Source organism: Hibiscus syriacus, unplaced genomic scaffold, assembly GCF_006381635.1.
Source record: "Hibiscus syriacus cultivar Baekdansim isolate YM2019G1 unplaced genomic scaffold, ASM638163v2 tig00111402_pilon, whole genome shotgun sequence".
NCBI classification, from domain to species: Eukaryota; Viridiplantae; Streptophyta; class Magnoliopsida; order Malvales; family Malvaceae; genus Hibiscus; species Hibiscus syriacus.
In genome coordinates, this window is record NW_024063082.1 from 8,373,374 (window position 1) to 8,390,491 (window position 17,118).

Genomic DNA, 17,118 nt, shown 5'->3' on the forward strand with positions numbered 1-17,118 from the left:
GATGGGGGTGGCGTAATTTCATTGAAATATTTCAAAAGGTTATCTTTTTTTTTGATAGGAATAGAATGCCTCTTTAAAAACCTCCCTCTTAGTAGACCCTTGCCCATAGGCAAGAACCAACTAGCTGAAGGAGGAAAAGAGTACATAATTTTATTAAATATAAAACTTTTACATAAAACTTAAGAACTCTCCAGCCAAATACTACCAACATAAAACACTCCCGACACACTATTCCTCTACAGCATACAAACCAACTAAATCCATGACTACAATCACCCAATTCCCTCCTTCGCTAACTTGTCAGCTTCACAATTACAACTCCTAGGAATCCACCTGACAATAGCATGAATTAAAGAAACAGAAGCCACAATTTCCTTAACAAAATTAGACAGAAAAACCGGGGCAGAAAATTGATTAATGATCCAATCCACTGCTGTCTTTGAGTCACATTCGATAATAAGCCTGCCCTTCAACACCCAATCTGAAGAAACAAAGATGTCAATGCCTTTTTTGATAGCTTTAAGTTCTGCTAGAATAGGTGTGGTAGGCCCGACACTTTCAGAGAATGAAAGAAGAGTAACCCGATTCCAATCCCTGAGAATTCCTCCTATACCAGCCATCATCCCAACACAGCAAACAGCCCCATCCACATTCATCTTAAAATAGTCCACCGGAGGAGGATTCCAGCAGTACACAATGCTGTTCAGAACCTTAGGAGCAGAAAAATTGTCAGCCAAAGAAGGATCACCAATTAGAGAGTCTACCTGAATAGAGAATAGGGGATACTTTGCTAAAAACCATTTGGCTAACCTTAAACGAACAGTGAAAAACAGTAAAATTCTGTCTAGTTTTCATTTCAAAAGGTTATCTGAGTTTTCTGTGCTAGAAGAGTACTAGTTTGTGAGAGATCAGCTCATTGTCTGCATTAGATAGTTGTGTATATCCTTTAATGGGGATGTGAATTGTGATGCTTTTTTCTTCTCTGCATAAGATCTTTCTTTTCTTCTGTATAATTCTTCTGTTTAGCATTCCTTTAGTAGCGTTGATTAGAAATCTTTTCCATGTATTTCATGATGTCTATTTTATTGATTTTATGCTGTTATTTTAAAGGACACAATGGAGCTGGTAAAAGTACCACAATATCCATGCTTGTTGGCCTTCTTCCCCCATCTTCTGGAGATGCCTTGATATTTGGAAAAAGTATTCTAACAGACATGGTATGTTGTATTTTTCAAGGTGTTTCCACTCTTTTTCAATATATTTTTTTTGTGTGCCTTCAGGATTAATAATTGGAAAGGGGATTTGTCTCTTATAGCTCTTCTGTGACTGCATGCTTCCATCAGTTTTTAATTGTCCCTCTTAGTGGACAGAGACTTGTAAATGCTGCATTATGGTGCTTTGATCTGGTGTGTTAGTTAAACATATAATATTCCAAGTCGGCATTTATTCTCTAGCATCTTACTTTGAGGTGTGCAATTTGTTTTTTCAGTGTCAAAAACTTCACCCAGTGATTCCGCCTTTTGCTTCATTTTTCTGGTTTTTACTGTCAAATTTGGATTTTAGACCTACTTGCTGGGAGTCCCATCAGACATTCATAATGATTAGGACCGATGGTCACCAAAGTATGTTGGGAGGTTTTAGATCCATTTTCTTTAATTTAAGCTGATAGAGTGTCATGTCCATAAGATTTTTAGATTATATGATATTTAGGTTCTTTTATGCATAACAATAACTCCCTCACTCTCTTTCCTAAAATGCATCTGTGATTGGATCCCTTTCATGCACATCATTCCCTTCTGTTTAGTGGATTCACAAAAAATGAGTTTGACTCAAGTAAATTGAGTTTTTTGCATCTTTATGACATGGTGCATCAGCTATGTCAAGCTTGACTTATTTTGAATTTTAACTTTTACACTGATCAAAACTTATTGCGCAATTATTTATTTATTTTTCTCTTTGTTCTGCTTCATTCTTCTTTTATCAATCTCTTTTTTTCCTTTTGCTGTAAAGAATTATCAAAACTTATTGCGCAATTATTTATTTATTTTTCTCTTTGTTCTGCTTCATTCTTCTTTTATCAATCTCTTTTTTTCCTTTTGTCCTGCAGAAAGAGATACATAAGGAACTGGGGGTCTGTCCTCAACATGATATCCTTTTCCCTGAATTGACTGTAAGCAAGAAGCATCTTTTAATTTTGTATCTGTTTGTATTCAGTATGTAATATTTGTTGTTTAATTCTAAATATTTGGTTCTTCATGCATAACAATTGTTTTTCAAGGGCACTTTTGTATAGTACAGTGGATGAAATAAGCTTCTGCCGCTAGGAGGCTATTGTAATATACATCTATTTAGTATTTTCTTTCTCACATCGTATTTTTTTTTTTTGATAGGAATAAAAGGCCTCAATAAACCCCCTTGGTGGTTAACGGAACTTAAAAATAGTTCCTTAATCCACACAAGGAGGAAAGGAGTGCCCTAGGATTCAATAAACTCAAATATAACAAAGTAATACAAACCATCTCCCTCAAGAGATATAAAACCAAAAAGAAACAGCCCTTAACAGAGCATAATTCAACCAATACCCGCCTTAGCTAGGACATCCGCCTCTATATTGGCTGTCCTACTAACCCAACTAATAAAACCTTCAAAAACACTAAGCTTTTGAATAATGTCTTTAACTATTTGAACATAAACAATAGGACAAGAGACCACATCCTTAATCCAGCCAACTGCCACCTGACTATCACTCTCAATAATCAATCTATCTTTAACCCTATGACGAATAGATTCAAAAAAATCTAAACCCTTTAGGATAGCCTTCAATTCCATTAAAGTTGGGGGCCCCGGACCAGCCGGCTCTTTGAAGGAGCCAAGAATCGAACTAGATATGTCTTTCAAAATACCACCTAAGCCACTCCTCTTCCAATCACTCGAGGTAGCCGCATCCACATTAAGTTTAACAAAACCTTTTGGAGGAGGGGACCAAGGAAACACGGTTGAAACCCGATAAGAATGGGATGAGTAGGAATCCACTATGGACGGGTCAGCAATAATATCATCCTTGGAAATAGTAACTTGAGTTTCCTTAGCTAGAAACCATGAAGCAAGCCTGCACCTAGCTAGAAAGAAAATCTCTGCTCGGTCAAGCTTCCCTCCTTCAAACACAATAAAATTCCTGGTCTTCCAAATTGTCCATAGAACAGCTCCAGGAATAAATGGCCAGATAAGAGAGTTGGTCTTCAAGTCATTCCAAGCCAATAGGAATCTTTTAGCATCTGCATGAAAAACCGACTGAAAATTCCAATATCCCAAGAATTTCATCCAAATTGGCCAAACAAACGAACAGGAAAAAAATAAATGCGATGAAGACTCTTCTTCAAGATTACAGAAAGAACACAAAGTATCATTTATGCCCCGAACACCTCTCTTAACCAAAGCTGTCTTGACCGCCAACTTCTTTAATATAACTTGCCAAAGAAAAGTCTCAACTCTTGGAGGCAACCGACCCCTCCAAACATTATACTTCCAAAATTTAGCTTCCTCTGAATCGGGAGAACCCGAATAAGATAGGTTGACACATGATTTCACAGTGAAAACCCCTTCCCCATTCCCCTTCCAAAACAGTCCATCAGTGGCATCAACAGAAATAGAGAAATCAGAGATAACAACCATCAAATTTGCCCATTGCTCAAATTCCCAGTCATTCAACTCTCTCCTCAACTGAACGTTCCAAATCCAACCCCCTGAACTGACCTCCCCAAACTGAGATAATCTTCCTTCTTTATTTACTGCAATAGAAAATATTCTAGGGAACAAAACCATCAAAGGATGATCCATTGTCCAATTGTCTTGCCAAAACCGAATGTTCCTCCCATTGCCAATTTTAAAGCTATATTTACCTCTGATACTACAGCCCAACGAATCAGCATTATAATGATTTCTCACCATATCTCTCCACATCCAGGATAGTTTAGGAGAGACTTTACTGTCAAACTGCATCAAGGAAGGATCCAATTTATATTTGATGCAGAGCATTTCCCTCCAAACCGCCTCCCTCTCAATAGCAAACCTCCAAGCCCACTTTTCCAAAAGTGCCCTATTCACCACCTTTAAATTAGGAACCCCCAATCCTCCTTCAATTTTTGGTTTACAAACATCGGACCAGCTTACCCAATGTATCTTCTTTCTCCCATCACCACCACCCCACAAAAAATTTGACATGATAGAATTTAGAGTCTTGTAAACTGAAGCTGGAACCTTGAACATTGACAAAAAGTAAATCGGGAGTGAGCATAGAACTGATTTAATTAGAACTAGCCTGCCTGCCAGTGACAGAGAGGAGCCTTTCCAGCCCGCTAACCTCTTATTAAAGCTTTGAACCACTGGATCCCATAGAATGTTGGAGTTCCTATGTGGACCTAGAGGGAGTCCCAAATATTCTGAGGGAAAAGAGCCCACTGAACATCCAATCATAGCTGCCCAACCCTTAATTTCCTCTTCCTTTAAGTTCACTCCAAATAATTTACACTTCTTTAAATTCAGCTGGAGACCAGAAATAATCTCAAACACCCGAAGAACCCTCTTTACATTCAAGATCTGTTTTTCCGACGCCCCACAGAACATAATAAGGTCGTCAGCAAATTGCAAATGGGTTAAATTAAAATTCCTCTCGTCTTTTCTAATGACCAGTCCCGAAAAAAGCCCTCGTGAAACAGCCTTCGCTATTAATAGATTCAATAGTTCTCCAACTAAATTGAACAACAATGGAGACAAGGAACAGCCCTGCCGAAGACCCCTCGCCATAGGAATTTCCTCAGTAGGAACTCCGTTCACCAAAACTGAAACAGTCGCTGAAGTGACACATTTCGAAATCCAACCTATCCATCTAGAACCAAAGCCCATTTCCTTCATTATTCTGAACAAAATAGGCCAGTCAAGAGTATCATATGCCTTCTTGAAATCAGCCTTAAAAACACACCCTTTTAAACCATTCTTCCTCCAAAAGTCAATCCCTTCATTTGCTATAAGAGAACAGTCCAGGATTTGCCGACCGGGGATAAAAGCGAATTGACTTGGACTGATCAAATCTGAAATGCAGCTCCTAAGTCTTCTTGACAAACATTTCGAGAGTATCTTATACAATCCACCAACAAGGCTTATAGGTCTAAAATCGTCCAGACCACCAATGTTAGAAATCTTAGGAATAAGAGTGATGAAAGTGTGATTTACACCATGTTCCCATTCCTTCCCCAAGTAAAAATTATGAAAGAATTTCATAATATCTACCTTAAGGAACTGCCAAAACCTCTTAAAAAATCCCAAATTAAAGCCATCAGGACCCGGAGCTTTGTTGCTGCCACAAGATTTCACCACTTCCCACACTTCCTCCTCAGAAAACTCCTGTTCTAAGAACTGCTTCTGCTCCAAAAAAATTCTGGGAAAATCCAGATTCAAATCATCAATCTCTAAAGTAGTTCGTTCATTATAGATCTTAAAAAAATACTCTTTAACTATGGCCTTAATTGCCGTTGGGTCTTCAACTGTTTCCCCTTTGAAGTTTAAAGCAAGTAGAGCATTCCTTTTATTCCTAATCGTAGCACAAGTGTGGAAGTATTTAGTATTGCGGTCCCCATCAACAATCCAATTAGTTCTCGAGTACTGAAACCAGATCTGCTCCTGAATCTTGTGAAGCTTCCACAATTCTGCTCTTAGATTTTTCAATTCAATTAATACCTCACTGTCAACAGTTCCTTGCTTCTGTTGAATATCATCCTCTATCAGTTCTGATACATATTTTTCTCATTACTTATTAGATGTTACTGTGAATATTTAAGTCACTCGGGGATTATTAACTTTTGTAAGATCTTTCCTCATGCATGTGTTGTGCACAGGAATGTGTCCTGCATTCAAGTTTTCCCAACCGTTCACTTGTAGTTGGAGGATTGATGCCTCTATTGGTTTACACTGAGGTGTCAAATGTTCAACACATTTATCTTAAGAAAAATATAGAGTTGAACATGTAGGTCTAATATATATATATATATATGATGTCTATGCTAGAAAATTCCCCCCCTCCCCAAACATTTATTTTGTAGTTTTGTTCTAATTGAAATGGTTAGCCTCCCTTACAACAGTTTTTGTAGGCCTTCTTATGATATTGTCTATGGAAGTTAGCATGCTTAATTTTTGAACCATAGGGTAATCTGTTCTAAACTAAGTCTAATCCTGTTGCCAATATTTCCTAATTTCTTTTCTTTTATAAAAACTAGATTTCTAAATTTTGTTTCAGTTGATTGATATCTCTACATCTTTAAAATGTCTGATTGACAATTATGTTGATCTTATGTAGCAAAGATTTTTTTGATTCCCGTTTTCAGGTCAGAGAGCATTTGGAAATGTTTGCCATATTGAAGGGTGTTAAGGAGGATGGTTTAGAGAGTGCTGTAACTGAGATGGTTGATGAAGTGAGTTCCCGTCTTCCTTGCTGGATTTTTGTTAATAACTTTGCCTGAATCTTTTGTTACTTTTGTATAAATCAGCAAATAAGATCTGTTATTTTGATAATCTATAAAGCCATACTTGAAAACATGAAAGTTGGGACGATGTATTTGATAGGGTATAAATAGAGGAATTGCAACAATTCCATAAAATGCACCACTAAATTGAGATATAGAAAATCATTAAATTTGAGCATATCAAGAAAAATCATAATTCAATGAATTATTTATTTAATTCCATATGAATTTAAAATCCAAAACCCTTCCTTTAAATTTAAGTTTTCCAGTGCAACTGAATATTTAGGCCGATTAGTTTTCAGAACAGTTTTAAGGTCAATTGTTTATTTTCAGCTTGTCCTAGGTATATAGGTTTGGGTGTTTTTTGGACTGTGTGGTCAAGTTTTTTGTATCCTTAATGTTTTTCCAAGTTAGGTTCCTCTCTTTTATTTGTTAACTTTTCTCTCATCTGGTGAGTATAGTAGCATATACGTATACATATACGTATACATATACATGTACGTATACGTACACGTACACATACACATAATTCTGTTGGGCTCACATTCTATATGCGTCAGATGTATATGTATATATGTATATACATACAATTCTGTTGGGCTCACATTCTATATGCGTCAGATGTATATGTATATACATACAATTCTGTTGGGCTCACATTCTATATGCATCAGTCATCAGAGCATAAAGTGAAGGAAATATACTGGGGGACCTCATATGGAATGTGTATTTGTTTTGGATATCTTATGAGAAAAAATAGGTCTGATATGCATCTTTGCCTCAGTCTTGAGTCCAGAGGACATGATACATGCTCTCTGCTCTCTCTCTCTCTCTCTATCCATCTTTCTGCGACTGTCACATGTCTGGATACATGTTTTAAATTCTTGTTTTGTGGTAAGGTTGGTTTAGCAGATAAACTGAACACAGTTGTGCGGGCACTTTCTGGTGGTATGAAGAGGAAATTATCTCTTGGAATTGCATTGATAGGAAATAGTAAGGTATGAAAATGTTCCAGGTCAGAATTATTATTGCTTGATTCTGGAGGTTGTAATTGTTAATTCTTGTTTCTCTTCTATTCTTTGTTACAGGTTATTATTCTTGATGAACCTACTAGTGGAATGGATCCATATTCAATGCGTTTGACCTGGCAGTTAATTAAAAAAATAAAGAAGGGAAGAATAATATTGCTAACAACACACTCAATGGACGAGGCTGATGAATTGGGGGATCGGATAGCCATCATGGCTGATGGTTCTTTGAAATGCTGTGGAAGGTTGATATTGTTAACCGAAAATTTTCTCCCTAAGATCAATTTGTTTGAAATGTTTTCCTTGAAATCAGAAATCAGGCACGATGAATCACGTTTCCCTGAAGTAAATAACAGATATAATTTTTGCTCTTGCTTTTGAAATTACTAGTTTCTTTGAGCTTCGGGCTCCTACAAGCCTGTTCTGACACTGTACGAGTCATCTAGGTGGAGGGCACTAAAGACTCGGGATTTCTTCCAACCAAAATAAAAATGAAATAAAAATTGGTTTCTTTAATTTCTCTATCTTTTTCACTCTTGTTTTTCTCACCCTTAATACATGGACACTCATCTTTCATAATGTGGGATTTTTACACTTGATTATAGGCTAAAAGTTTTCTTGGAAATATTTTAACACCACGTCCATAATTTCTAATGCCTATTTTGCAACAGTTCCCTTTTCTTGAAGCATCAGTATGGGGTTGGTTATACTCTTACATTAGTGAAGGTTAGGTTTTCTGTCTTATTATTTCTCCTATGATTTTGTTGAATTATTACTTTTACGTATTTCACTTATACTTGAGAGTTTGATTGTTCATTTTCCTCTCAGTCTGCACCAACTGCTTCTGCTGCTGCTGATATTGTTTATCGTTATGTTCCATCGGCTACATGTGTTAGTGAGGTATGCATGTACTTTTATATTTGATTGTTTTTGGGTTAAATTAATCTAATGTTAAAATCTGAGTAGTATTAATCTGTAATAGCATCCAATCTGTCAACACCTCTAATGTTTAATGCGTTAACTATTTTATTTGATTTTTCTTGTCAATCTTTTAGCGGGCATCCTTTTCCTCAATAAGTTTGAATCCTTTAGAAGTTGATAGAAATAGCTTTGTTTATCGTTTACACACATAAGGGATATTTTTCATAAAACTGCTGCTTATAGTTTTTCCTCAATAATTAACATTCTTGCAGTATATCTTTCTTTTCCATGAAAATATATTAAACATGAAGTTTCTGTAATGCTAGTTCTACCTTTTACCAGCAAAAAAAGTGTAAAAGATGAAGAAATAGAAGGAAGCTATAGCTAGCTATAATTATGGAGAAAACGAAAGTGAACCACAATTTAGTATTCATCATACATGTTAGTAGTTGTGGTAAAAGCAGATCTAAATGTAAATGTTCTATATTGTGCAATATAATATTGTTAATCGTCTTTCAGGTTGGAACTGAAATTTCCTTCAAGCTCCCTCTGACATCCTCATCAGTCTTTGAAAGTATGTTTAGGGAAATTGAGAGTTGTATAGGAAGACCAGTTTCTAACTCAGAAACAAACATTAGTGAGGATAAAAATTATTTTGGCATTGAAAGTTATGGCATATCTGTTACAACCTTGGAGGAAGTGTTTTTGAGAGTTGCAGGGTGCGACTTTGATGAAGCAGAACCTGTTAAAGAGGGAGATGATTTTGTTTTGCCGGATTCCATGCCTTCTCATGAGCAAGTTCCCAAAAGAATTTCCTCCACTAAGCTTTTGGGAAGTTATAAAAAGATTATTGAGGGCATATCCTCCACGGTGACCAAATTTTGTGGTTTATTTGTTTCTATATTTCTAAGTTCCATACACTTCTTAAGCATGCAATGCTGCAGCTGTTGCATGATTTCAAGTTCTATCTTTTGGCAACATTCTAAGGCATTACTCATAAAAAGGGCAGTTTCTGCTCGAAGAGACCGCAAAACAATTGTTTTCCAGCTTTTGGTTCCTGTGATCTTCTTGCTTTTTGGTCTTCTTTTTCTCAAGCTTAAGCCTCATCCTGATCAGCAGTCTGTGACTTTTACCACTTCACATTTTAATCCTCTTTTAAGTGGTTCTGGTGGCGGTGGTCCAATTCCTTTTGATCTATCCTGGCCTATTGCAAAAGAGGTTTGTTATTCTTTTACTTTTGTTGTTGTGAGTTCTATTTTCTGATTTCATTAACACGAGCACAGTAGTACACTGCTTAAGTCATGATACTTTGTATCATGCTCTTTTGATTGGGGACAATACAAGAGATATAGTTTCTTTATAAAAAAGTGATAAATTGCAGGTAGCAAAATATGTAGAAGGAGGGTGGATTCAAAAATTTAAGCCAACTTCATATAGGTTTCCTGATTCAGACAGGGCTTTAGCTGATGCTGTTGAGGCAGCAGGGCCAACTTTAGGACCTGTTTTACTTTCAATGAGTGAATTTCTAATGTTCAGCCTTAACGAATCGTACCAGTCAAGGTAGATCTTCCTTAATCACTAAATTATTTTCTTATATTGTCCTTTTTAACTGTTCTGGAGGCAGAAGTTGCCTTCTTTGATAGTAATCATGTTGTATTTGTGTGAGAATATTGAACTATTCGCATAGTTATGCCCTCCCTCTAAAAGCTTTTTTCATCATATATTCAACATTTATTTGTGGTTTTCAGTTTTATCCATTTTTTCTGGTTAGTAATCCTTAATAAGAGTGTATATTATTTCTTGATCTGTTTTTAAAATTGTGTCTTTTCACAGCTGTAGTTTTTCAAGCTCATTAGCACACAGTCCAGCCTTTTATATTTGTTGTTAGACATGTTAACCTTTTGATTTAATTGGTGTGGAGTTTTTCTTATATTTTGAGATCACGTGTTTTGATATCTCAAAGTTGTAGCGCATTTGCCTGTTTGTGTGTGTTTTTAATTTCCAGTTGTGGTTAAATACCTTTTTACTACTGTATACAGTTATTAATATTTCAAAAAATGATTGTAAAGGCGTTCCTGTTGATGCAAAAAACTTTTGTTAGTATAACTATGTAGTAGTTGGTATGTGGTTTTGTCGGGGTATTACTTCTCTAAGGTGTAAGCTGGAGATATATAATTATGATGAGCAAGATTTGATTCTTGGTGTAAGGAAATGGATTAAGTAAAATCTATGAGATGTTTTATAATCAACCAGAAGTTATTATATGTGAAGGGGTTACTGGTCGTAAATACAGTCATAAAGTCGTATAACATTGTTCTTTTTTCTATTTAAGACTGTAAGATGTGTTCCATTATTAAGTTGGTGAAAACAGGGATGTTTGTGTTGCTTTATAAGGGTAATCAAGTGTTTAATAATGGATGAAGAAATTAGTTGGGATGGTGGGTACTGGCTTACTGGGTACCAAATGAGTCGGAATTACCTAACATTATAATGATGAAGAACATAGAAAAGAACTCATGTAACCAAGCCCATGTAGTTCGCTGATTTTTTTCATTATTATTTTTGCTTGTTTTGTTCGAGTGATTTTAAGTAATTAACTATCCTACCATACTTATTGGCAAGTCATTTGGAATCATCATTATATCCAACTTGTGTTCAGATGCCTTTCACTTTTGCTTGATGTAAGAGATTATTAATTTGTTTGTATTTTTCTCTAGTTTCAGCCTACTCTATCTTAAGTTGAAAAAATGTGCCTAAAACTTTTGTTTACTGTGGTTTCTTTCATCTGTTTGAGTATTCTAATTATGATGAAAGGCAACTGGAATTCAAATTGCTTACTTTAAGCATGTATGTTACTTTTTCTAATGCATCTTTTTTAATTTTTATGCTTGTCTGGGTAGGTATGGGGCAGTTGTGATGGATGAGCAGTATGATGATGGGAGTTTGGGGTATACCATATTGCACAATTCTACTTGTCAGCATGCTGCTCCAACCTTTATCAACTTGGTGAACTCTGCAATTCTTAGGCTTGCTACTAACGACAAAAATATGACAATTCAAGCACGTAATCATCCTCTTCCAATGACAAAAAGTCAACATTTACAGCGTCATGTAAGCTTCTCTCCTATTAATAAAAACAATCCAGCTATGTATCATAATAACTCATGCTATTTATAATAAGGATGTAAACACGTGGTTGCACTTTTGACGTATGTTTACACCCTGTGATATTTGTTGTTAAATTCCGAGAACATAAGTTCCACAGTGATTAAGTTACCCCAGGTTTTTGAAATTTAAACATGATATAGATCTCTGTGCGTGTTTCTATTTGGTTTTAGGATGGATACAATTTGACATTCTTTCTTTTTGAAAAGAAAAAATTCATAAGAAGATTTTAATAATTTGTTTATGTCATCTTAATATTTTGATAAATTGGTACAAGGAATATCTATGCGAGAAAAGGTGGAGGGATAACAAAGCCTTTTAAAAATGTTTAAAATGTTTCTAATATGCATGTAGGCACTTCAAATTAAAGATTGTATTATTATTATTACTATGTGTGTGTGTACCTTCCTAATATTGACAAATAACTGCTTGGAATTTAACAAGGGAGAAAAAAAGTCAGAAGTCTAATAAATTTTATAAAAAAGGCATACAATGGTTCTAACAAGGGAATGAAGGGGAGGGGTTATCACTTGGGTAGATTGGATGGAAGGCACCAGTAAGTATATTTATGGACGGGACTAGCTTACCGAGCCATTCTGCACCCTTGATACTTTTATACAAGTATCTTTGTTCTAAGTAGTGCATGTGATGTGGGCTCTGCATCCAAGCTGATTGTTTTCATGCATGCTTGCAAGTTGCATAAAACACCAAAAATAAATAAATAAATTTCTCTCAAGTGTCTTTGTTTTGCATTTTTTAAATCATTATTTTAATTTCTAAATGATGTAAGCCACTCATTGATTTTCTTCATTTTTTTTAACCACACCTGCTAGATATTCACTTTGATTTATCATCTGAAATTTGCAGGATCTGGATGCATTCTCTGCAGCGATTATTGTTAACATAGCCTTCTCATTCATTCCCGCTTCATTTGCTGTTTCCCTTGTAAAGGTATAATCCTAGTTTGTAGCATCATAGAACCCTTCTAAATAAGAAGGCGTTAATTGCAAATGTGGAAAGACTAAGTTGTTTGCCTTTGTTGAACATTCAATTAGTCCCTGCCTTTTATTGTCCCATTTTTCTTTAGTGATCGGAGATAACAAAAAGAAAAAAGAGAAGGAAACTAAGTCAGATCTTTCTTGACACTATTTCATACTCATACAAAACAATCACTTGCTCATTAGTGAAGGAACTTCATTTAGAGTGCTAGGATTGTTTATATATGTTACAAAAAAGTTTTCTAGTCATCCAGATTATTTAGTCTTCTCTAAACTGATATCTTTATATGTCTGCATAACACTGCTTGACGATTGATTTCCCAAGTTTTGACTTGACTCCTAATTCTATATCTTGTGTGCTTTTGAATTCATAAATACTTCAGGACCATAGGTTAATGCTTCAGGATCATAGGTTGTGCATCCCTTTTCCCATATACTCATCAAATATAGTCTGAAGGTTGATTTTCTTGCTCCTTAGGAGAAATGTCAAGTTTAACTCTCTGGAGTATTAATGGTGATCTGATTCTATCAAGCACTTATCTTTCTGCTTTTGCTTCCTCTGTAGTTGTTCCTTGTCTAAATTCTTCTCTTAATAATCTAACTTTACTGGGTGTAGTCTTTTCCTACAATTACTATTTCATCCCTCCAATTCCTTTCAGTTATGTGTTATAATCTAAGAAAATAAATTGAAGGAGAGGGAAAGAATAAAAGAAGTAATGAAAGAGAAATCTGATTATTAAATTTAGGAGATCACAATAGTTTGCATAAGATTTGCTGACTCCTAATAAGACTTTTCTGCTAAAGATAAAATTCTATCCAGAGATTGAGATTACAAAGACTCCTATGATTTATCATTTCTTATCATAAAGTACTCCTAAAAAACAAGACTTCTATACGACTGATTTTAGCAATATGTATTGCCACTAAAAGGTTCTTTGTCTCTAGACGAAACTGTTTATTGTTCTGACTGATTCACCTATCTCTCTATGTACCATAGACAATTGCTATTGTAGCTTATACCAGCAGTCATTTCCTCTGAAAAATTGCATATTTGTGGAAAAAAAGGGTTTGTCCCTGATTTCAGCTGTCTTATTTGATGCAGGAACGGGAAGTTAAAGCTAAGCACCAACAATTGATAAGTGGAGTATGTTTTACTTCACCCAATAATCTAACTAAATTTGTTTATGCAGTACATGTTTTTCATGATAAATTATTAATTTTATCAGGTTTCTGTAATTTCATATTGGGTTTCAACGTACATATGGGACTTCATCAGCTTCTTATTTCCTTCAACCTTTGCCATAATTCTCTTCTATGTGTTTGGTATGTTTCTACACATGTTCCTAATTAAGTTGAGCCTCCAAATGCTTTGGGAGTTGCTAGGTATCGAAACTAGTAATAACATGTACTGAATTTTGTATATTTTCTATTAATTAACAAAAGATATTAAACATGAATAATGGTTTACTCTGATATCACTTTTTTATTTTCTGGTGTTTCATAACATTTCCTAGGGACGTGTAAGTATTGAATGTGAACATCAGGGATGGGTTATTATTCATTAGATAATTTGTTTCTAATAAATAACGCTGAAAAAGATAAGTATATTGCTAACTACAGTCAAAAAGGAGAATCCACTTTGGCTGTGTCTATAGATATAAGTTTATATCCAACCTTTTGACACCTGACACTTGGTGCATGACTCATGAGATATGTAACGTGACCCAATGAGTTATCCATCCTTTTCCCCATGTTATATCATCACTTCTTACAGGTGTATCTTGTTTAATGTCATTTGAAGCTTTTACTAAAATTTAATTGGGGTCTGTAGGTCTTGATCAATTCATTGGAAGGGGTTTCTTGCCAACAGTCATCATGTTTCTGGAGTATGGTCTAGCAATTGCATCATCAACATATTGCCTTACATTCTTCTTTTCTGACCACTCTATGGCTCAGGTAGAGTAACATTCTTTTCACATTGTTATATCATCAGCATTTAAGACCAAATTTGTTAATGACAAAATTTTTGTATTTGTCTTGCTTGGTCAGAATGTGGTTCTCCTTATCCACTTTTTCACAGGACTCATTCTCATGGTTATTTCGTTTATTATGGGGCTTATAAAAACAACTGCAAGTGCAAATTCTTTTCTGAAGGTTTGTTTCTTTGAGCTCAATCTTTACAAGAAAGTACTTACATTGCCAGTTGCTATGATGGTCTCTGTGTCAAAGCAAACAAATGCAAGCTAATAAAGTTATGAAGCTGAAGCTGAAACCTTTTCTAGGATGGAAATTCAGTCTCGTTGGCTTTTCAAGATTATTGATTTTCTTATCTGCTATTCTGTTTTTTGTTTTGTATTCTTTGCTCTCATGTCTACAATAATTCATTACTTTCAAGTTTTAGTGTAGTGGGAGTTTTTGTGTAAGGTGAAAGACCTACTTGAAGGCTAGTTAGGTAATCTTTTCATGCTTCAAATTTTGGATACTCACATGTTTGCAACCCATTTCCTTCCCCTTTCCCCTTCCCCTTTCCCCTCCCCCTTTCCTCAAGAACATGCAGTGTGCTTTACCTAATATAAATTGAGAAAAGAATCTATTTTCCCGGATAACTTATCAAAGAATAATTTCAGAAATTCGTAAGAACTTGCTTATGTGTTTTAAATTGAACTTGGTTCTATAAATACTCCTGGATGACTCAGACTGTTCTAATGCCTTTATTTGTCTCGCAATTTTATCAGCTTACAAAATGTTATCTGCTGACATTGGCAGAGAATTAACACTACTAACATCTTTCAAATGTTTGAAATATTTCTGAAATTGGTCAAATAACTGATGTGGCACTTAAATTATACATGGTCTCTCATACACCTTGTTCAGCATGCTGCAATTTTGCTTGCTAGATTGGTGAACTTGACTAAGTTGTTATGTATTTCTCCAGAATTTCTTCAGATTATCCCCGGGTTCTGCTTTGCTGATGGCCTTGCTTCTCTGGCCCTACTTCGGCAAGAGATGAAAGATAAATCTGGTGATGGGATTTTTGATTGGAATGCAACTGGTGCTTCCATTTGTTATCTTGGGGTTGAGGTTATTATCTTTCTCATACTTTGGGATGTGATTATCTTCTGCCATTATGCTTATCATAATTTTTATTCGTGTGAGTGACAGTCCTTGGTGAATACAGTTTTGAGTACTGCACGTGGAGAGTCATAGTTCCCTTTCTGTATCCCATTTTATTATGATTAGAAAATTATTTCCATTTCTCCTAGGAGTTGTTTGTAGAAGTCCTGGAACTAGCCATTTGCATCATCTTCATTTTACTTTAAGATGATGTTTCAAATAGAACTTACATGTTTCTTGCTGTGACATGCCATTTTCCTTTAAGATGGGTTGATTGGGATCTCATTCAGTTTTCTCTCTGTGGCAGGCTATTGTTTATTTTCTTCTGACTCTTGGGCTTGAAATCTTGCCTACTTTTAAATTGACTCCTGCAAGACTAATGAAGTGGTGTAGGAAAAAACAATATCAGGGTGATGATTCTGTTTTAGAACCTTTTCTAAAATCTTCCTCGGAAACCTCTGTTCTCCTTGATGAAGACAGAGATGTAAGAACAGAAAGGCATAGGGTACTTTCTGGTTCCATTGAAAATACTATTATTTTCTTGCGTAATCTCAGGAAGGTATTCTACTGGCCTTGATTTTATTCATGATGTTCTTGTACTCTTATTATTTCTTGGTAGTAACGTTTATCAACCAATCTCAGGTGTATCCTGGAGGAAATCATCACCATGCAAAAGTAGCTGTAGATTCGTTAAGTTTCTCCGTTCAATCTGGAGAATGTTTTGGCTTTCTGGGAACAAATGGAGCCGGGAAAACTACCACTTTGTCCATGCTAACTGGTATTGTGCACTTGTCCAGCTTAGACAACATTTTATCAGCCGAACACTCCATTATGTAATATTGTGGAAGAAGGAAGAAGCCTCTATAATTGTTAATAATTTAATTAGAATATTTCTTTCTCTTAAACTGTTCTCCATTGTATGATATCTGCTTTGTGAAACTTCTTTAGAACTTTACTCTGTTTAGATATTGTACAATAGTAATATTTGGTCCATCTGAACCACATCATTTTCCTTTTCTTTCCCCCCATACAGGAGAAGAATCTCCAACTGAAGGAACTGCTTTCATTTTTGGCAAAGATATATCTTCAAATCCAAAGGCCGCCCGTCGTCATGTATGTCAAATTCTTTTGTTTTTGATCTAGAAGTCTGGATAGTCTAGCTGAAAGAATTTAACTATTTTCTATCATTTAATGGATCACCTGCAGATTGGGTACTGCCCTCAGTTTGATGCTTTATTGGAATATCTTACAGTGCAAGAGCACCTCGAACTTTATGCAAGAATAAAAGGAGTTTTGGACTACAAAATGAATGATGTATGTGTATCTATTGTTATTATTCTAATCATTTTACTCCTCATTGGTAAAGTAGACGGGTTC

The 17,118-nt window shown here is 35.3% G+C and overlaps 1 protein-coding gene across 1 annotated transcript in view; it reads left to right on the forward strand.

Annotated features, from left to right (window-relative positions):
* LOC120161937 (ABC transporter A family member 1-like) overlaps positions 1-17,118 on the forward strand; it is a 36,636-nt gene that overhangs the window by 16,782 nt on the left and 2,736 nt on the right. The window contains 21 exon segments of the mRNA XM_039172132.1: positions 1,111-1,217; positions 2,108-2,170; positions 6,378-6,464; positions 7,415-7,513; positions 7,604-7,788; positions 8,215-8,269; positions 8,372-8,443; positions 8,984-9,682; positions 9,846-10,024; positions 11,365-11,575; positions 12,497-12,580; positions 13,730-13,771; positions 13,854-13,950; positions 14,459-14,583; positions 14,677-14,781; positions 15,563-15,575; positions 15,578-15,708; positions 16,049-16,300; positions 16,384-16,519; positions 16,775-16,854; positions 16,948-17,055. Coding sequence (XP_039028063.1) covers positions 1,111-1,217; positions 2,108-2,170; positions 6,378-6,464; positions 7,415-7,513; positions 7,604-7,788; positions 8,215-8,269; positions 8,372-8,443; positions 8,984-9,682; positions 9,846-10,024; positions 11,365-11,575; positions 12,497-12,580; positions 13,730-13,771; positions 13,854-13,950; positions 14,459-14,583; positions 14,677-14,781; positions 15,563-15,575; positions 15,578-15,708; positions 16,049-16,300; positions 16,384-16,519; positions 16,775-16,854; positions 16,948-17,055 — 2,930 coding nt within the window.